The sequence below is a fragment of the Antennarius striatus genome, chromosome 20, assembly GCF_040054535.1.
Source record: "Antennarius striatus isolate MH-2024 chromosome 20, ASM4005453v1, whole genome shotgun sequence".
NCBI lineage: Eukaryota > Metazoa > Chordata > Actinopteri > Lophiiformes > Antennariidae > Antennarius > Antennarius striatus.
This window is the reverse complement of record NC_090795.1, coordinates 2334760-2356910: the sequence shown is the minus strand read 5'-3', so window position 1 is coordinate 2356910 and position 22151 is coordinate 2334760. Positions and strand designations below refer to the sequence as shown.

General features: G+C 43.2%; 1 protein-coding gene across 1 annotated transcript in view; it reads left to right on the top strand.

Annotated features, from left to right (window-relative positions):
* The window catches only part of LOC137614164 (melanocortin receptor 4-like), a 163833-nt gene extending 143272 nt beyond the window's left edge, over positions 1–20561 (top strand). Inside the window, exon 6 of the mRNA XM_068343775.1 lies at positions 19368–20561. Coding sequence (XP_068199876.1) covers positions 19443–20426 — 984 coding nt within the window. The 5' untranslated portion in view covers positions 19368–19442 and the 3' untranslated portion in view covers positions 20427–20561. The remainder of the gene's footprint in view (positions 1–19367) is intronic.
* Positions 20562–22151: the final 1590 nt, after the last annotated feature.

Genomic DNA, 22151 nt, shown 5'->3' with positions numbered 1-22151 from the left:
TCATTCTCTGTATTCTGTGTAACCACGACTAGAAGTAAATCTCTGCAAACGTCGGCGTGGTGCTATGATCGTTAAATTGCTGCCTTAGAATTTCTGGAAAAATGGAAACTCGTTGATAAAGTTGTTTTTTCTTCTTTATTATAATGTTTTAAGTCTTTCAGGAAGTAAGCACCTCCCATCATTGATGCTCGCCACGAGAGGGGGGAGGGTGGTGGGGGAGGACAGTCTCTTGATTGGCAGACAGGTTTTGGCTCCAGCTGCATATTCATCAGGTAGACGTCAGAATATTTCTATCGATCCTTTCACTTGCAGAACAAACAGAATCTGAAACCAGCAGCGGTTCTGTCAAAGTAAAGACAGAAGTGACGAGGACGGGGTGGTTTTTTTTCCCCCCTTCATTTCGTTTTCAGGCACGATCGGTTTTAGCGTGGCGCCGTCGCTGTCACATGACGTCCCAGCTGCTCTCATCAGTTGGTCGCATCAATCAAATCAAGTAGCGCTCTTTGGATATCAGCTTCTTTGTAAACGGACTGCGCTCAGTGTGTTTTTACAACACCGGCCAGCATTAGCCCATTTGCGCAAACTCATAAAACGGTGGCAGAAGCTAGCGCGCAAGCTAGCCAAACCCCGGCCCTCCAAAAAAAAAACAAACAACCAATGAGAGCGAGATGGAGTTCTGTGACTCAAAGACATTCTGACCCCTTCCAGCTTTTTTTTTATTTAACAGAAACACCACCTGATCATTTCAGCAGCCTAATCAGTCTGATCGGAGTAATCAGCCGCCGCCACCACCTGCGACACAACAGGAGGATTTATCTGGCGTGGGGGCAGATGCCCTGTAATCACAATCCCCTTCTGACTGACTAACCATCACATATATTATTCTTCAATATGCTTTATTCCGTTCTAATGCTAATAGTGTCAGATTCTAGGGGTGAAATGCACTTTTCTTTAAACACCAAATTGGAAACTGCCAGACATTAAGTGCTGCAGAAACTTGGGCGAAGTAGGGCTTTGGATGAGGGCGGCTGCAGCTGGTGAGGTCTGAGGTCACCAACAGATGTCCTTCACAGCCTCAAAACGCTGGGCGGTTGCCTTTTTGTTGGAGTGCTCATTTCAAGAACTGCCAAGTTTCTCTCCGATGCTGACGTTCTACTTGGAACACAAAAAGAGAAACTGTGACTGACTGGTAGGAGTCCGTATTCATCCGACAAATGCAAATACAGCGTCGACATGATCTGTGCTGAAAAAAAACAAACTGCATTGCTCATTGTTTCCCTCGTGAGGATTAAGTTCGTCTCATCCGTCTTATTTAGCGGGCTTCTCATCTCCTGTATGTCACAGCAATCATACTTATTTGTTTGAAGGCAATATTTCAGGTCACCGTGGGGCCTCTAAACTCTCTTTTCAGTCCCTGGATCATTCCAGGAAGACAGAAAGTTGTTTTTTTTTTTTTAAACTCATTTGAATTTAATATTTTTCATCTATTGTCAGCTGGAAGTTAATTCTCAGTCCATGTGAGCTCAAAGGAACCAAACCACAACCTCACAATCTTAAAAATCGAGGCATTTTTTAAAACCTCCTTCACGTGTGAAGTCCATCAAAGTCATTTCTCTTGTACTTTGATGACCAGACATCACTTTCTGCTCACATCTGACACGACAACTGACCAGGTGTGCTCCTTTGAGATCTCAAAGTAGCCTTGACATCACTAATTTTGACTGATTAAAGGATTGATAATTTATCTTTTCATGATAACACACACATGTTCCCCAAAGTTTGTGGGTTTATCTTTCTCATCCGGTCACGGATCTGATGACTTCAGTTCGATATTCCTTCTTACTCACCCAGACACGATCTGACGTCTACTTTTCTTTTTGTCTGACAACTTCTACCAGAAAATCCTTCAAACTTTCCAAAGAAATAAAACAGCAGAGGAGCTAATGAGCTCCTTATTTTTATTTTAGTTTTTTTCTGAGTCAAAATAATCAGCAGACAAAGACAGAGAAATATCTGGAGGTGGCTGCCGGAGCAGAAAGGGATCCGATCGCCGCTATATGATGTTGCGGCTTTTAGAAAATGTCAAAAAAAAAGAAGCTTTGATTCTTTTATAATCAACAACTAAACTTTTTTTCAGTACATATCGTTCCAGATTTTGTATGGAAACCTTTAAAACTCAAGATTTTTTACTTGAAATCGTTAAAGTCACAGTTTATAAACTCTTATGAAAATCAGATAATCATTGGGACCGTTTCTAGGGGTCATAATTTGCCTCCTACGAGATGTCACATGGCCTCCAGGGACATTTTTTTGTTTCCTCCTGGTAGACTGTCTTGAATTGCCTATCTGGAGCTGGATGGTGGAGGAAAGAGTCTAAGCAGGGGTGCCAATACTTCCCACTCCTCAGACACTTTGTCTAGCTCTAGTTCTAGGCCAACCAGGAGACATAGTCTCTCCAGCGTGTCCCTGGTCTCCCTGGAGTTCCCCAATTTGTATCCAAGATCTTGTTCCTTTCTGTCATGACCCAAAACTCAAGACTATTGGTCCTAGGTGACACTAATGAGCCCCAACCCCTCCCTGGAGTCAGGCCTGGCCTTGGGTCTCCTACGCCAGTGTCTGGTGGCCGGACTCAGCCTGAAAGCCCAACCTCCGGTGGACTTGCCACCTGCCAAGGGAACCGCAGGGGACTGATTTTGGATTGGTTGGCAGTCGACAGTGCAGGGCTGGACGACCCAATCCCTGGACAAACAGATTGGATCCCGATAGACCCAACATTTTAAAAGAAGACACGTTTTCTCAAAGGGTGGCAGTTCTGACCAACTCTCAAGCTCACGTCTGGAATTTAAGAGTCTTTTCTGTTTATTTCCTGTTTTGTTATTAAAAGGCGACACTTCAACCATAAGAATCAGACTATTGTTACTGTACGTGATTTATAACACGCTGTTAATGACCATTATAACCGGTAACATATCAACACGGCTTACATTTTGAGTCCTGAAGGCCATAATTAAGCAGTCAGGCAAAACGCGGCCTTCACTCTGTGACCCCTTCTCTTAATTAGTCTTTTATATGATGAAAATGTGAAGCTAATTACCTCTAAGTGAGCGCCGGCGTCCTTCCGTGGCACGACATTCTTGCATTTCCTAAGCATAAGAGAGTCGGAGTTGTGTTTCCCGGCCCAACTGTCAACCTGATTGATCACCTCTACAAATGTCTAAAGGTTGAGACTCTCACCTCTCGGCATTTGACTACTTTCCTTTTGGTTAACTTTGACTTCCAACTTGATGAAGTGATAGCAAAGGCAGAAAACCCCCGAACGCTGACAGTGGCCTTAAAAAAATAAATGTCAGGGAGAGAAAGAGCAAGAGAAGGAAAAATTCAAGACCGCGATACAAATACAAACCGCTGAACCACGCTGGCTGCAGATGTCACGAGATTAAAACATTTATTGTAGTCATACTTGGGAAAAATCGGACTTCCTCTCATCACACCCTGGCTTCCACCTGTGCAGGAATTGTGTTTAAAAAACTCCTCTGGGAACTCACAGTAATTAGAGATTTAAAACCAGTGAAGCTTTATTACTGCAGCCTGGTGACAGTATGATGGAAACAAAATGAATCAAACCTCGGTAATCTGTAATAAAACCTTTGAGCATCACTTAAAGTGATAATATGCTATTTTTCGTGCAGTACGGTGACCCCAACCTGCGCAGCCCACACACCCTGACCCCTGCAGATTCACCAGTAAGTGTCAGGCTCAGGTCAAGAAGCAATTGACTTTTCATGGTGTTTTTTTATCATATTTACTGGTTACTGAATTTACCTCCAGGCTGTGTTGACCCGTATACCATGGGATACTCTCAAGGTCTTTTCATTATGGGAGTTTTGAGACCACTTCTGCCATCTTCAGCTTCACAGTCTCTCAAATGGTCCATTTCGGCTGGAATAATTCATTACTATTGCACATTTTTGTTGTTTTTCTTTGTGCAGTGAGTCAGAATGGAGACCCATAATAGAAATAGTCAAAATCCCAACAGAATGCATGGAGTGTGAAAGCAAAAATAAAGGTTTGTTTCTTCTTAGCATCCTCTTTTTTTTCCTCTCCCGTGTCCTCGGTTTTCAATAACCCGTTGATTTTAACATGTATAAGAACACACCAAGGCATTTATAGACAAAGTAAAGATATCTAGCGATGCTACAGTCTCACTAATTAATGTGCAGAGATAGCATAGCCTTTACTTCTGTTATTGCATGTCACCTTCCGGAAGGTGGTTTAATATCAGTATGGGGAGGGTTCATAAACATTTAACATACCGAAAATAATAAAATAAATAGTTTGTTGCAATAATCCGGGATTTGTGGTTCCTGGTATGCATTAACTGTGAGGAACGAGGGCGAACTGTAGTTCTACAAAGTAACTCCGGCTGAAACGAATGGGGAAATTTTTTTTCAAACTATTCATTTGTAAAACTTCATTTTTGCATATTCCGAGTTGACATTGATCGAATTAATTTATTCACACACAGCGTGAGAACATATGAGGTGGAAACCTTACTCAAACATCATTTCTTAATCCTGACAGATTTTAATTTCCTGTGTCAGCTAGAAGCTCCCGTAATTGAAAACACCCCATTTTAGACATTTTTTGTTGCCCCCTTTAATCACTTAAAAACATGATGAAACTAATAAAACAAGTAAATTAATAAACAGCGCTCGGCATTGAATTGTCAGAAGTCTACACCGCCGCCGTAAAAAGTTTAACATTTTCCAGATACACAATTAATCCAAGCAAGAGTGACGGATGAAAAGTAATTCATTTATTAATGCTTAATGTGTGCAGGATGAAGCAATTTAGTGTCCAGGAATTGAAATAAGAAATGATTGAGCTCCCACAAAGTCCTCATTAGCTGAAAGCCCTTGTTCTTAAAACTAATGTGGCAGTACAAGGAAAACTCACGTCGAACAGCGGCGCTTAAAATTCAATAATCGTCACGTTTCTATTTCATTAGAGAAAAAAAATGTAATAAAAAAAAAGTACAATTTAATCTTCCATTTTTTCCCCAGCATAATCTGCATTCCCTTCTGATTCACGGGGGTGTTTTTCCACTAAAGGTGTCATCACGCCGTACAGCTCGCTGATTACCGCCCCCTAGAGGCCGCCTGGTGGAACTGATGCCAGGCAGGTCGTGTTACTGGTTTCCTCGTGTTAATTTTGACTTTAAACCATGATGGAAGCCACAACAAGCTCTAGATAAAGATATATGAGTTAGATTTTATTGTCTTTTGAGTTTTTTTGAGCTTCCAGAAACTAAATCAGTGATCAGTGATTCCTAATAGGGAATGTTTTCTCCCATCTCCACTTCCTTTCGCTCCGAGCCGATAAGAATCCATTAGCCACAGTGTTTTTGTCCGAAGGCTGTGTGAGTTTCTCTTGTTGTCTCCGCCGCCGCTTTGAGACGGAGGCCCAACCGGGAGTCGACTGTATGATAATCTCATTAATCAAGACTCAACCATGAGAAGGCTGCAGCTTCCAATGAGAAACGCTATTACAATAAGGAGTTGTCTTTTAATTAAAGTTGCCCTTAAGCTCCAAACACAAACACTGGCGCCGCCACACGATTGCGCTTTGGGCCCGCGGGCGGCCGTCATATATCACCCATGTGACTCCGCATAAGCAAAGCAATTATGGCTCGGAGAGCAGAAGAGGGGACGGAACAGAGAGAGAAAAACAAGCGCGTGATGATGAGCGCGACGGCTTGGATTGATGGGTTTGAAACGGGGGAATGTATTTATGTTGAGATGCCACATGGCGGGGGGGGGCCTAGGACTGGCCTGCCCCCTCCCCGCCTCCCCGTCTGGCGCTCATCATCCCATTCAAACAAGGACGTAAATCCTCCGGTTCTCCAGTTCCTACCGTGTCAATACCTCTTTGACTCTCGCGGATCCGTCCCATCCTGGTCCTCCATCTCTCTACATCCTTTAATTCTGGTCAGCTAGGAAGTGTTTCATCCCACCAGACTCCACCAATCTATCTGGTTTCATAAATACATTTGGGCTTCTACTACTTTTTTGAGCCGACTGTGGGCTGGAGCTCATTAACTCCAACCAAATTTAATTGCAATTATATAGAGAAATCTCTTTTGGGGGCCTGTATATGTTTGTGTGGGAGTGTTTAAGTCAGTGTGTGCAGTGACATTCAGTGTATCACCAGTAAATATAGGAAAACACAACACTCTAACTAATTAACAGTACGATCAGCTGCTCTTCTATTATGTACGGAATGGTTTTTGGTTTTTTTCTTCTTCTTCTTCAACTTAATCTTTGTTTCTTCGTGAACGAGGAGGAAGCGGCGATCGCTCGCCGTCTGCAGACAATCTGGAGCGAGCAATTACGGCGGTATCGTCTCGCTGCATCTGTTGATTCCTCATTTATATATTTTACACATTAAGTTTGATCCCGAGCGACGGACGGCTAATACGAGATGTTCTCAAAGACGACGGGTTTGCATTGTCGGAGGATTAAATTTAGGATTTTGCAGTAACTTTTTGGGGGGGTTTTTTTGCATCCGTCTTCTTTCGGAAGGTTATTTGAACTGATTTATTCGCGGTGGGATGTGATGAGTCGGCAGGTTGCCGATTCAAGGACGAGCACGAAAAAATAGACGGCACCTTAAACCTTGAACCGGCCTCAACAATTAGTCCAGTTTATTTTCTCTGATATGCAACCAGTACAACGCAGAGTAATTTACAAAAAAAGAAAAAAAACATCGGACAAAAAGGTTTTGTCCCAATAAAAATTTTATAATCAGAATAATTCTTCGTTTAGTGGTTGCAAAATGGAAAAGCAACAGAATGAAGGTAAAACAAGTGGTCGATAATCATTCAGAAAACTATAAGCGCTTGCGGATGAAGGACATCTGCAGCAGCAACATGCGTCGAGACGACGGTGGTGGCGACGGCTGATGGGTCTGCTGAGACTATCGAGGCTATGGAGACAATAAAGCGAGGATTGGCCAGCGATAGGACGGCGGCGGGGGTGGGGGTGGGGGGGCATGAATAGAGTTGTCGCTGCACTATTGTGCGATTTTCTAGGCCGACATGCGTAACAAGTCGAGCCACGTAATTGGTTGTGACACGTCCTCAACCCCATTTATGAGGAACTAGATAGCAGCTGAACATTATACGCACAAAAGGTAGTGGAAAATTAGCCATTAGCAACACAAAAGCTTTGTATGACAGCCTCGTGTGTGTTTTTCTTTCACCACCTTTGTTGGCCGTTTGGGCATCGCTGCAGGGATTTCTCATTTCTCATCAAACTCCTGCAGAAGTCATTACGTGGCATCTAAATCTACTGTAAACTAAAAAAAAAGAGAGAGCTTTGTCTGTGGGGAAGAAAAAGAACCGCCCCCCCCCTCCGGCCGGCTTACGTCCATAACTCCGGGCGGATTGGGAAGACTTACTTAGGCATGTGGAGCTCATTCCGCCCGGCGATGAGTTCCAGATACCGGGATGAGATTGTGGAATATGACCAGCGTAATCCCAGGTCACCTTCACGCAGAAAGTCTCCCCCCCAGCACACCAGCCTCCACCTCTTCTTCTACTACCCCCCCCCATTTTTATTTCTCTTCATTTCTCTTCTGTCATTGGTTCCCTGCTGTGTCCACCAATCACATGACATTAGTCCTGAAGACGTCGCCTTCGCGCGGCTACAGGTTGTATGAACCCGAGGTTCTCCTCAATATAAAGCTGAGGTGAATGAATAGTTTATTACCCAACAGAGTTGATGACTGGATAATACTCCACCCATCCCTAAAACCCCCCATCACAAACCCACAAACTGTACTAAATTAAACCAGCATAGCAGGACAATAGTTTTAGAGCGTTTACATATTTACATATTCATAAGTTTAATTTAAAAAAAAACTTTTCTAATTGTTTTCTATTTTAATTTCTTTTCTTTTTTTAAAACTTTTAAAAAAAACTTCTCATTAGGGATCAGTTTGGTTTTTAATTTGCGTTGGAATGAGAAGGTTGTGACTTTAAGACGACCCTTATTTACTCCCAAATAAGCCTTTTTAATTCCTTATTATTTAAAAATTTATTACCAATTTGGTCTTGACAATAAGTCCTAACTCTCTGGTTGTGGAATCTCAAGCCGTCGATCTGCTCTGCCCTCTGCTGTTCAGGCAGCAGTCGACCATCTGTGCCTCCATCGGACTGTCATCCCGCCGCATCCGTCTGCATCCGTCACGTTCTCATGGCGACAGCATCAACATTAACGCTGCGTGCAGCACACACCCCCCCCCACTGATTGATGTCTGCCCATATTGTCAGGGTATCGGCGATGAAAAATAGATGCCCTGCTGTCGACAAGACAGAGAACACGGGAATGCAATTCATTTTGTGGCGTCTACACGAGGCATAAATCCTACATGAGGGTGCTTATCCTGCAGAAAAAAAAAAGGTGCAGAGCTGACTTAGCAATGAGGTGGAGCCGTGGTGAAAATGTGAACCTTTTTTAACCCCTTCCATTAAAGGAAAAAAAGAGAGTTAGGATGATGTGGACATCAGGTGCATCTCTTGATCTCTGCAGGGGGGGTGGGGAGGCTGTGATAGTCATCCAGAGAACATGACTGGTCTTTTACCTGTGATACCACCCCCCATTCCCCCACCCCCCACCCCCACCCACCCACCAACACCCTACATGTGAAGCTCCACTCCAACGCCACAGCACCGGCTCCATCAGGTCGTTGGAATCACTGCGTGAGAGGAAGTTGTCCAGCTGTTGCCATGGCAACTGTCAAAAGTCGGTCTGATTATTAAGTTGTTGTTGTTGTTGTTGTTGTTGTTGTTGTTTTTATCAGATTGTTAAGTAAGAACAGACCCAATAAACAATTTAAATCTTCACCTGGAAACACAATGTGATCCGTTGTGAGAATCGTCTTTTACAGACATCTTCCTCTGTCATGTGATTTCCTGCATTATGGCAAAGTTAATGATGATGATGATGATGATGATGATGATGGTGATGATGATGAAAGCTCGGACGTGTGACGCGGCGCAAAAAGCAAACCTGCCATTCATTCATAGACATCAGCTGTTCTTCATTTCTGATTCATACTGCGTTCAAGTGCAGGAGGATGGATGGAATCAGTGGGAAAAAATAATTCTCCCCACCAGGTGGGGCTAGAGAGCAACTAGTGATGACACTGGTAGATCTCCATGGGATTGGAGGGAGGCTTTTCCATTCCATTCTGCTGAGAAAATTTTATAAATGTAGAAAAAAAATTGCATGTGAAGTTTATAGCCTTAAATGTAAAAGATGGCTGTGAATGAAAACAGAAGCAAAATACAACTTTTAATGCCTTCATTACTTCAAAACCACTGAACTCATTTCACATTTTCACAAATGGAGAAATGACTTTCAGCTAATTGTTCAACCTCGGTTGACTCAGATTTTTTTTAAGGAATCCATAGAAATGAAGTCTCCAGTCGAGCCGTGTGGAAGTGTTTTACAGTGTGTTGCCTCATTTAAACTGGATTAGAAATAAAGGAATGAATGAATGGGGAAGCCAGGGTACTTAAGAGCTGCTTTAGCTTTTATTCTTTTTCCAGCTCACCTGTTTAAAACTCTGATATATGCTCACTTTTACATCTAAGTGCAGAGACAACATTGTCTTTCAGTAATATTATCAGAGGCCGAGGTGTAGATGCTCAACAACAACACCCTGCACACCTTCAACCTCCTCGTCATCACTCTAATCTACTCACACATTTACATCTCACACCGTCAGAGTCCACAAATAGACGGCGGATGAGATATCAGCGTCACGTTTTATTCTAACTGACTTTCTTTGTGTTTTACTTGAACAAACTTGATGTTAATTTTCGCCTGAGAGTAAAAAACCTCCTTTATCTTTTGGGCTTTAGGATTTTAAAACATAATTCTGAGGATACACACCGTTGTGTGCGACCCACCTGATTACACAATATTGCTAATCAGTGTTGACTCATCTGTTGTGTGTCGGACGCACAAACAAACACACAAAAAACCACCGGCTTCCTGATTATTTAAGTATTTATTTTTAAAAAAAAATTATTTAAAAGAGAATTCAAACTTTCACCAGCGGACAAGTGGAAGCTGATAAAAATCAGATCAGACGTTCATCTTTCATCCATCACAACACATTCAAGTGCTGAGCTGTGGATCTGCACAGGAGAACTGTGAAGGGGGTTGTTTGGGTCGATTGCAGTTTTCCTTTCCGCCAGCAGAGGGGGCTCTTTAGCCAGACTTCAGGCTCCTGTCACATTTTCTGATTTCCACATCCACTAGAATGGGAATTAGAATTTAAACAAAGCAGAAAATTAATAGAAATAAAATTAAAAGCATGTCTCCTTCTTAATTTTGCCATTTTACTATATTTGGATCACTTTGGATCTCCCATTACGTTCTGTTTTGACTCATTGTTTAGTTCAATAACCTCAAATGGACACTTTTGATCCAGTTTGTACTTTGAAATGCTGGCATTTAGATCGCATTTTCAAAGAATCCCAGGTGAACAAATTATTTGCTCCATCCCTGATCCCTGGTCTCACACCAGGTTTCCTTGACAACACAGCTTGAACTGTCAGTGGAGACAGGACGGTGATGGCTGATGATCGCCCCTCTCAGACTAATTATGTTTCAAGTGGAAAACCTTCGTTGATTATCAAGATTTACAGGAAATGGAATTACAGCTGTTATTATTCCATTCAACTGAATTCTTGGCTTGAAGGTCGCCCATTAGTTCTACACAGAACACTTGCATTGCATGTTTTCTCTCTCTGTATTTTCTCGCCTCCATCACTCAAGACTTTCAAACTCCTGCAGAGCCAGCGGGGCGGCAGCTGAGCCTCATGAGACTGAAAAGTTTCCCTACGGAGCCTGAAGTTTATTTGTTTGCGCTATGGTCACTGGATTTGAACTCAGAAACGACAAAGAGAGAATGATGATAATCAAAATTGCTCTATTTTATTATTTATTCTCTTGGTTGAATGGACCCCTAATTGGATTTGAGCCATCAAATCAACAAGGACGTTTAACTGAGGTCAGCAAGGTTTTTGGTTAAAATGCTAGTAGAATAAAATCTCTAGTGAAGGTTAGAGTGGGGGGGGGGATCAGAACAAGAACATTACCTGTATATCTATGTAAATATATTTTAAAGTTCTTTTCCATTAATTCAAAAAGTAATTTCCTGGGCATGAATGAATCAGTGAGGTGTCAAGACAGGTGGGCTACCTGGGTAAACACAAAAGAACACTAATTCACCGAACTCAAATTCCCTTCTCAGAGACCAGATTTGATCCGAGGGGGGGTAGGGGGGGCGCTCAATTTAACAAAAAGCCCGGCTGAATCAAATGTGAATTATTATGACAATTATTATGGGATTCAAGCGTGGCTGTTGTGAGCTACATCTGTGTTTTGCGTCCACGCTGCACCTTCATTAGTACCACCTGTTGAATATATCACTGTAATGTCTCCAATGAGCGATCCGTGTCCTCCATCGTAATCTGTCCATAGCTGTCGCTGCAGTCGGAGTTATTCCTAAATATTACGAAATTATACGCCGAAGCTACGAAAGATGAAACTGACTCATCACGTGGGGCAGATCGGGTCTTTTTCCTCCTGTGTTTGACACTTGATCTCATTTGTCAGGGGGGGTAATCAATGCCGCAAAGTGGACACCATCCAATGAACCTAAAGCACTTCTAAATACCTCAGTCTAACCTTTTACCCAGTATATTCTTCCCAACATGAGTTCATCCTCCTTGTTGCCATGGAGCTCCTCCATCGCCAAGCGGTTTGGAGGTCATGATGGATGGAGATGCGTTTCAGTGCAGCGTTACTGTCGGTGTATGTTCAAAAGTTGTTGATGAAGTTGAAATGAAATTTAGAACAGCAAAATACCATCTGGATTAGATTTTATTTTAGCAGAATTTTGGTACAGGTCAAAAAAGTAAGATGTAATTCAAATGAAACCATTTGGTTTCAGATAAATATGCGTTACTGGTGAGCTTTGCTTTTTAAAATTTTGATATATCATCAATCTGCATAATTTATTTAACTGGAAGCTCAATCCGTTTCCGGATATGAACGTTTTGTTTCCTAATCCAGCTGTAGGCAGGAAGGAATCCACATCCACCTGTCAGGTCAGAGCCAGTAATCACTTTAAGTCCTGGAAGTCAAGTTTGCCACAGGAAAAACCAGCACTAAAATAAAATGCAAAAACTAATCTCCATGTGGGATTTTTTAAAATCCTTTCACTGAGGAAGATCTGCATCTGTTGATTTTCCTGCAGCCCAATTATATAAAAACTAGATTTTTAAACGTTCTACCAGGAGGTTTTAAAACCTTCTACGTGTGTTTTTGTAAAAACAAAACGGTACAGTCGGACAGATTGGGTTGTGTTTTTGCAGGAACATGCACTGGGTATAACGTTCTATTCACCGCCCACCCAGGTAACATCCAGCGAGGCGAGTCCAGTTGGACGAATCTCGGAAAACATAAACAAGTATTCACGAATAAAGATTCAAAAAGATGAGAGATCTTCTTTTCAAAATATCTGATGGATGCAGCGTCCCGTCATTTCCTTTCTGTTATTTTTCCTCTCTGCAGGGAGAAGCAGGCTGGTGGTGTAAATATTAGAGAAGCAAAGAGAGAATCAGTCCAAATTAATTACAGGCCAGCAGCAGGAGGGACTCTGGGCCGTCGCTGCTTTTATGAAACGTGTTTTTATCTCTTCTGAGACTGAATGTAATAAACGGGAAAATGCTCCCGGGCTTCAAAACGTACACAGAGGCGATATATACGCAAGACCTTTAGCTTTATCGCCGCCGCTGATGCCGCTGCCGGGGGCAACGCCTCGCATTCAGTGTCAAGGACTGCAATTTCAAAATTTTGCAGGGACAATTCCTTGACCTGTCAATGGTTTGTTTTTTGCTGAGGAATCACGGCGAGCGATACTCCCTGTAACCCTTAGCATCTGCCGTGCTAAAGGGTGCTGTAGCTTCAATTGGCGGGAAAAAGGTAAGCGGCGCTCTTTAGCGTGTTGCTCATCTCTCCGTGCATCCGGCTGCAAGAGAAGTACTCCAGTTATTATCTGTGACGCAACCCCCCGGTCAGGAAATGTCATGCTGCCATTTTGGCAATTTTCATCCCGGTGCAGAGATTGCTCTTCCCGCTACGTGGTTAAGCGAGGTGAGCTAACCTGGCCTGGTATGACTTCCTGTCAAATTGATGCATACTTGAGCACATTTCACATTTTGTTGTTGTTAATTCAGCCTGTCGATGCAGAGAATATGCCGTTCTGACCTGGGAAGCTTGTTCAGTAAACTTTTGTGATAGGTTATCCAAAGTTGGTTAAACCAATCCACTGGACTTTAGGAACGTTTCTTGAAGACGTTTCTCCTCTCATCCAAGAGACCTCTTCAAATCTGACGGTGTCTGGTCTTGTCCCGGCTTATTAACCCCGTTGGGTGTGGTCAGTGCTATTCACATTTCAACGACTGTAGTTGAAACAAGTCTTGCTTTTCAACAATGGTTGATGGGGGTGCCAGGGGGTGTCAAAGGGGGATCGTTAAAATACAATTTTCACCGAGCCTTTGTATATTAATGCGGGTCATTATCATGACACCAATCACCTCTTCTTCTCCTTTCGGTTTTACCCTTCCCCGGTCGCCACAGTGAATCAATTGCCTCCATCTAACCCTGTCTTCTGCATCCTCTTCTCTCACACCAACTACCTTCATGTCCTCTTTCACTACATCCATAAACCTCCTCTTTGGTCTTCCTCTAGGCCTCCTGCCTGGCAGTTCAAATCTCAGCATCCTTCTACCAATATGTTCACTATCTCTCCTCTGGACATGTCCAAACCATCTCAGTCTGGCCTCTCTGACTTTATCTCCAGAACCTCTAACATGTGCTGTCCCTCTGATGTACTCATTCCTGATCCTATCCATCCTGGTCACTCCCAGAGAGAACCTCAGCATCTTCATCTCTGCTACCTCCAGCTCTGTCTCCTGTCTTTTCCTCAGTGACACTGTCTCTAGACCAAACAACATCGCTGGTCTCACCACAGTTTTGTACACCTTTTAGCATGAGACATATCACCTGGGTTAATCTGTAGAGACATTCTTTTCGGGAGGTTCAGACGGGTTTCAACTACGGTCTTTGAAATGTGAATAGCACTGACCACACCTCATTGGATTAATAAACTGGGACTAGACTAGACACCTTCAGGACTGAAGAAGCCTCTTGGATGAGAGACGAAACCTCTTCAAGAAACTTTCTTAAAGTCCAGTGGATTGATTTAAACATCTTTGGATAACCATGACCTGGAGAACTGAGGACATACACAGACTTCGTGATGGGTTCAAGTTAAACCTAAATTTCGGCATCAAACTCTTATAACTGCGGAGAAAAACGGTCTCGCCAATGTGAACCCTGTTGAGGATGAGAGACTAAAGACTGACGGATCAGTCTTTCGTCGTGTAATGAGGGATGCTCCGTACCGATGATTGCGATGAATTATCAATCGCCTGCAGCTCTCGGACTTTTCATGGCTTCAGAGTGAGTTTCAGCAATAAAAGCAGACGATTCCGCCTGTTCCTGTTCACGTACGTACGATTTTCACAGAAGTGTCAGCGGGCAGCTGCTTTCAGAGGCAACGCTCCAAAATGGTAAGGAACAGACGACGGACACGGATGCTGTCAGGAGGTCTTCGGGAAACCACACAAAGGGAAATGATAGAGGAAAAAGTTTGAGCTCCCTCCCATAATCCTTCAGCAGCGAGAAGACGCAAATCTGTCTTTGCAGAGATTTCTGGGTGACGTAACCATCTAATGTCTGGTTTTTACTCTTCTTTTCTTCATGGGGTTATTAAGGCTAGGACGATTTCTTCTCTCTCATTGGGGGCAGTTAGGGTTCGAGAAGCCGAGGACAACTCTGACAAACTCATTTAGGTGGAAAGAAATAACCTTTAGGAGCTTATTGTGCGAGTCCTCGCTGCAGAGCGTGCAGGGGAAGATAAAAACCCACTGCTTGAATATTTCCGCTCAACTTTCCCGCCACACCTGGAGACTCTTTATCTGCTCAGCGGTGCAAAGGGAAAAGACTGGCTAAGTAGAGGCAGAGCCATCCATCCGTTTGTTCGCAGTAATTGATTGCCCCCCTTCAATGAAGCTGCACCGTCTGTTACCCGATAATGAGTTTGAATTAATTACTTTTTTCCCTGAATTGTTTGGGGCCTCATTGAGAAGAGCCTTTAGTGTGGAGTCAGGCTGATTGAATGCATCCTGGATGTAGGATATCCAATACTTTACATACGTCCAACTCTATTACAGGCAACTCTGATTCAATTTGTCTGAGTGGTGTTATGACCGATGATCCCGAACCCCCCCCCCCCCTCCTTAACGCTGGAATAAATGATATTCGCATGATGTGAGTCACTGTTGTGCAGATATGTTAGCTTTTTAGCGGCATTGCCCTCCTTCATTAATTCTGACTTCCTGCTGGTGAGTCAAAGCACTTTGTGACAGAAATGAGTGAATGAAAGGAAAAAGGGAACGGCAGCACTAATTCACCTCAGCGTGCAACGGTTTTAGTGACCGGAAAACATTTAATGAAGGAAAACATGCCATTAGGAGACTTTCAAGTGACAACCTGATGGATACTGAGCTTTGAAAGGCATGGTGGCTTTTTCTCAGGGTGTTATGCTCCTCCAGAGGTCGTCTTAAGTTGAAGTTTAGGGCATAAATATCGAAATGATGTGGAAAAGATGGCCTAAATATCGGAAAGACGAGAATACCTAGAATTGAGTCCCATCAAGCGAATAATGAGAGCTTTTTCCCTCCCCGACATCTTCTTGGTGTCTGGAGAGGAGAAGATTGTCTCCACTTTCCTCCGGCATCTTTTTGGATGCTGGAATCCAAATGCGTTCATCCAGACATACAAAAGACTGTTGTTTGCGCTAATTGTTCTGACTTTTGTATGAAATCAAATGCAAAGAAATGTGAATAAAAACATCCCAGTAAATTACAGCAATTGTGAAACAAGTGAGGATGCTTTAAAAATATCAGGCTTATATTTTCTTATCATTGTGATTCTGTCCCTGTCAACAACAACTTATCAAATTGTTTCCATTCAAACTGATCAATATGTTTTGTTCCACTGGAATGAGAATATCTCTCTTAAGTGATGACTACACGACGCAATCGTGGACTTTTCTTTATAGTTCCTTGAACACTTTTTTGAGATTTTCAAATAAACGAAGGCGCGCAGCCTTGACAACACAAATGACCTTAGTATTAATTGGTGCCAAAGGATTGTACGATACAAAATGTGGGGAAAAAAAACAAACCCTTCAATGAATCTAAATGAATTGAGGGGTGACAAACATTAGCAGTTCGTCCTTGGCTGACTCAATAAGGGATGAAAGACTCCGTTAAATGGCAAAAAGTGCACGCGAACGTGTCTTCAGAGTGAAATCTTGGCTACCGCAAAGGTTTGATTTGGAGTTTAAAGCGATCATTCCGTTTGACAAACTTCATTATCAATTAAATTGATTAAAAAAAAACAGAACCAGAACATTCTGCTTGGTTTCCTGCCGCATAACACAACCCAAAGCCTCAGGGCGGTGTCTCTTCTCCAAATCCAATATTACAATGGAAAGGAAACCTGCTTCAGTTCTATCTGAAAATGTTCTGGTCAAAAAACTCACTGATGTTACATTTTTGAGGCATTCAAGGCCTTTTAAGCTGCAACCAGAATTCAGTTCATCATTTTTATTTGGTCTTAATTCATCTTGAGTTGCATGAAAATGTAGCCGCAAGCGTTGGATGTTCTTTATTGCTGCTATTCAGCAAAAACCGGCAAAATAAACCAGTTAAAAGAGAAAATGTTCGACTGAATGAACATGTTTTGCTTGTATCCGTGTGAATGGATGTAAAGTTATCACCTGTGAAGTTATTTATCTTTAGTGAACAGTTTCAGCAAGCAAATATAAAGTAGTAAGTGTGAGATATGAGTGAATTCCACACAAATCGTTATATTAAATCACGTCGTTTTTGTGCATGAAAGTAAACACCGAGGATGCTGTTACCCCCCCCCCCCCCCATCTGATCCGAGTCCGAAGGAGACAAAACAAACTGAGATATTTCTTTCTATCGATCGATATTTTATTTTCATGTCTGCTCAAGCAGCAAAAAAAACCCCAAACAAACGATTTGTTAAAGTGAAGAAAAGATTCTTGGAAGGTCTTTTCTCACCAGATCTGAAGATCCAAACTGTTTTTTTTTGTTTTTTTGTTATTTGTCTCCACAGCATCTTTACCATGGTAACAGCGTTTGAATGGTTTCTCATCATGAAGCCTTGACTGTGGTTTTACCTCTGCATTCAAACAATCATAATAAAGCTCGCTGATGTGTTCTTCAGCTTGAAGAGTTAAGGTGGAAACGCCGCTTTGCGTTTGAAGATTGAATAAAATGAAGACAATATTATGGATTAACTTACGCAGTCAGATCCAGTCTCCAGGGACATTGGCATAAATAAAAGCTCTGTTTTAATGGTCAATCTTTTACACTCTGGACAGTTTTAAAACACTTTTACTCTTTTGACTCATCGGAACACATTTAACCAAGACGTGGTAAATAAAAAATGTATTCCGTGCATAGAAATAAAAATATGTTTACTCTCTCAGTCATCGCCCACAATTCATGTGGGTGTAAAGACGAAGCCACCTGTTGTATGACGCGACATCTGAGCGTCGCCTCTGCACTCGAGTCATTTTCTTTTACATCCATCTGAATCTACAGAAGATAACATGACATTTAGAATGTGTGTGTGCTTGTGTGTGTGTGTGTGTGTGTTAACCATAGCATCTCTACACACACTGCATCAATTTAGGTGGATAGATGGAGCTTCAAGTCCTTTATATGCAATCTTGATGGGTACAGGATGCTCTAAGGTAAAAAATGATTAACAAGATGGGCTGCGGTGTTCCCAGGTGGAAGTAGGTCCTTTTTCATCTCGTGAAAACATTCCCACTCGTTTATTTTAATGAAAGAAAAAAAAAAACTACATCAAGCGAAGATATTGGGTTCAGATATTCATGTTCCTTCTCAGAAGTCATTTGAACTTTGTAGATCTCTCAACTTTTCCTGCAGATTCATCAGAAGTCTGAGAGCATTAGCTCGCCGAGTTAGCATTCAGCTCAGAGGACGAGCGAAGGAAAGATGTGTTTTAGTCTGAATAGGGAAACAATTCCATGTAATCATGCCTCCTGTTCACCCGTCCGTCTGCTGTTTGCCTCTCTGGTCTGATTGGTTGTCTGTGTGGGCGGGGCTCTGGCTCTAGGCGGTATTCCAGTCACTCCTCACCAGATGTTTTGTTCGTCCTGTGAGGGATTTACTTCAACACGTGCTGTTTCAGATTCTGGTTCAGGTTCTGGTTCAGATCCTGTTTTTAGCTCCTGGTTCAGATCCTGGTTCAGGTTCTGGTTCAGATCCTGGTTCAGAATCTGGTTCTGGTCCTGGTTCTCCACAGTTATTATTTACAGCAAGAATTCTTGGGAAAGCCTCTGGAGGAGCAGAACCCGACAGATTCACTTGCATTCCGTTTATTGGTTTTGTATTTATTTATTCATCCATCTATCTATCTATCTATCTATCTATCTATCTATCTATCTATCTATCTATCTATCTATCTATCTATCTATCTATCTATCTATCTATCTATCTATCTATCTATCTATCTATCTATCTATCTATCTATCTATCTATCTATCTATCTATCTATCTATCTTTTTCATAAACCACATCCCTCATTGCACCAATTTTTCTCACATCCATCCATTCATTTTTTTAAATTTTACTCCTTCATTTGCATCAGGGACCCCTCCCACCCCTCTCTCACCCTCTCAGAGAGCTGATAGGACAGAAAAACCACCAGGAGGGTGTGTGTGTGTGTGTGTGTGTGTGTGTGTGTGTGTGTGTGTGTGTGTGTGTGTGTGTGTGTGTGTGTGTGTGTGTCTGCTATAACAGCAGAGAGAGGGAGGGGGCGAGCCGCAGTAGCTTACAAAGTGATGAACCGCCTGCACTCTCGCGTCGCCCCGGTTCGCTCTGATCTCCTGGCGTCTCTCCTTCATCGCCACTCGCTGCTCACACCTCCACTCATCTTCCTCACCGTGCCACTACTTCAACTTTTTAACCACGCATCTCCAGGGGTGGAAGGGTAAGGGAGGTAGGGGGGATGTAGAGGAGAGCGGTGGGTTTGTTTCTGGGTGGGATGAACATCACCCAAGCCGGGCTTTTCTTGTCGTTCTTCGTCCTTCAGATGATGAAGACGACCGATGAGCTGGTGTGATACCCACCAGCTCGTACGTGGATACGGAACGAGAGAGGAGGAATTATGAACACCACCAACACCCACGGATGGATCCAAGGCTTCCCCAACCAGAGCCAAACTTCGGCCGTTGCGCCGCTGGACAAAGACTTGCCAGCCGAGGAGAAGGACTCGTCCGCCGGATGCTACGAGCAGCTGCTGATCTCCACCGAGGTGTTCCTCACCCTGGGCATCATCAGCCTGCTGGAGAACATCCTGGTTGTGGCTGCGATAGCCAAGAACAAGAACCTTCACTCCCCCATGTACTTCTTCATCTGCAGCCTGGCCGTGGCCGACATGCTGGTCAGCGTCTCCAACGCCTCGGAGACTATCGTCATCGCGCTCATCAACGGACGCAAACTGACCATCCCCGTCTCGTTGATTAAAAGCATGGACAACGTGTTCGACTCCATGATCTGCAGCTCCTTGTTGGCGTCCATCTGCAGCTTGTTGGCCATCGCCGTGGATCGCTACATCACCATCTTCTACGCGTTGCGCTACCACAACATCGTCACCTTGCGCAGGGCGATGTTGGTCATTGGCGGCATCTGGACCTGCTGCATCGTCTCCGGCATCCTCTTCATCATCTACTCCGAGAGCACCATGGTGCTCATCTGCCTCATCACCATGTTCTTCACCATGCTGGTCCTCATGGCATCGCTGTACGTCCACATGTTCCTGCTGGCGCGGCTGCACATGAAGCGGATCGCGGCGCTGCCGGGCAACGCTCCGCTGCCCCAACGGGCGAACATGAAGGGCGCCATCACCCTCACCATCCTGCTGGGGGTGTTCGTGGTGTGCTGGGCACCCTTCTTCCTCCACCTCATCCTCATGATCTCCTGCCCCAGGAACCCCTACTGCACCTGCTTCATGTCCCACTTCAACATGTACCTCATCCTCATCATGTGCAACTCGGTCATCGACCCCATCATCTACGCCTTCAGGAGTCAGGAGATGAGGAAGACCTTCAAGGAGATTTTCTGCTGCTCGCAGGCGCTGTTGTGCGTGTAAAAGCCGCAAAACCCCCCCCCCCCGACAACCTCCGAAGAATGACAGTCGTCCGTCGTGAACTTTCGAGAGTCAGAGATGTAATTGGTTTTTACCCCTCCTGGAGGGAGATGATTGACGAGCGAGGAGTTCGCCAGATGGGGCTGATTAACGGGTAGAGTTATAAATACTGTGTAAAATAACACCGCTATGCTGACGATTAAGTGGTTTTCTAGCATGTTTATAGCAAAAAACCATTTACAAATCTCTCTCTGCCTACACGCCGCAGCTCTGTCGCTACGCACTTTGAAATTAAAACCTCGACATGTGTAAAAAGATTATTGACAGTCTACCTCCATGCTTGAGTTATCCGCGTCATAGCCGGTGTTGTTGCACACCGCGATCAAGGACACACTTCTGTATATACGTCTTTGTGTTTGCTTTACAAAGAGCGTGGGTAAAAACATATGTGACTGCTTTTACTCGACAGATTCTTCAAGCTGCCACAAATCCGTCGAACTTTCTGACAAAAGAAAGTACACAAAAAAAAAAAAAATCTATCAGGGTTTAAAATTTAAAAAATGTGATATGATTGTTGGATCATTTTATATCCTTGTTAGAAATAACAAAGAGGAAAGACAGGACTTGGACCGTGTCTGACGGTGAAATCAGCCAAATGTCGGAGCATTTCTCAGGCACCAAGAGGAGATGGCACTTAATGAGCACCTTCGAAGAGTTGGGGAATCGATCCACGGCTGGGGGTGGAACCTCGAGTGTTTGCCCCTACGGGTTCCAGTCAGGGATGCTGCTTTTTTTCAGAAGATGTATTCTAATAGAAAATGAGAATGGAACCACTTTATGTCACGCTTTTGCAGTCTGAGACCTTTTAGCGAACGAGAAGTCGTCATCGGCGGTCGGCGATTTCCAATCAGCTCTTGTGAAAGTGTGTTTTTGCACATTGTTGGTTTTCGTCCCTCTCTCTGTGGACTTGTGACAGATGTGTTTTCACGTATTTGTCATGTAACCTGTCGCTTTCTATAGCCTCGCCTTAAAATATATTTCACTGTGATGTGACGAGCAAAACTTTGTAGACGGGGATAAAAGCTGTTCTCAATGTTGCCTTATTTATTTATGCCTTTTAAAAAGAAAAAGAATATTGCCTCTCTAAGCACATTGAAGGAGCGGGAAAAGTCATGTGATGATGTTTTTTTTTGTTTGTTTTTTTCTGTTAAAAGTCGATTCCTGCCTGCAAAATGTGAAGGTGTACTGCTGCAAATCACTGCTGTGATGCAATGGAAATAAAACTATCATTACAGAACACTTCTGTCCATCAGCGTCTTTTTTTTCTTTGATATTTAGACTTTGATATTTGTTCAAACTGCACACAAATTTAAAATGTCGTCAAGGAATCTTTGTATAACCTGTTAGCGCTAATGTATTTAGCATAGTTATCGTTATCAATGGAATGTTACCACCAGTAATTCAATATATCAATCAATAGGAGACTTTTACCTTGTACATTCGCGAATTGATGGTCGCGACTTCACCTAATCGCGGATTTTTGGTAGGCAGTCACATGATACCGTACTTGCATTCTATTGGCTGACGGCATCCGGAAGTGCGTTATGTTCTGTGAGTGTCGGACTTACATGAGACACAGAAGTGCTTTAAACAGTCTATGTGGGAAAAGGTGATACAGATAGAAGGTGGTTTAATATCAGTATGGGGAGGATCATAAATGTTTAAATT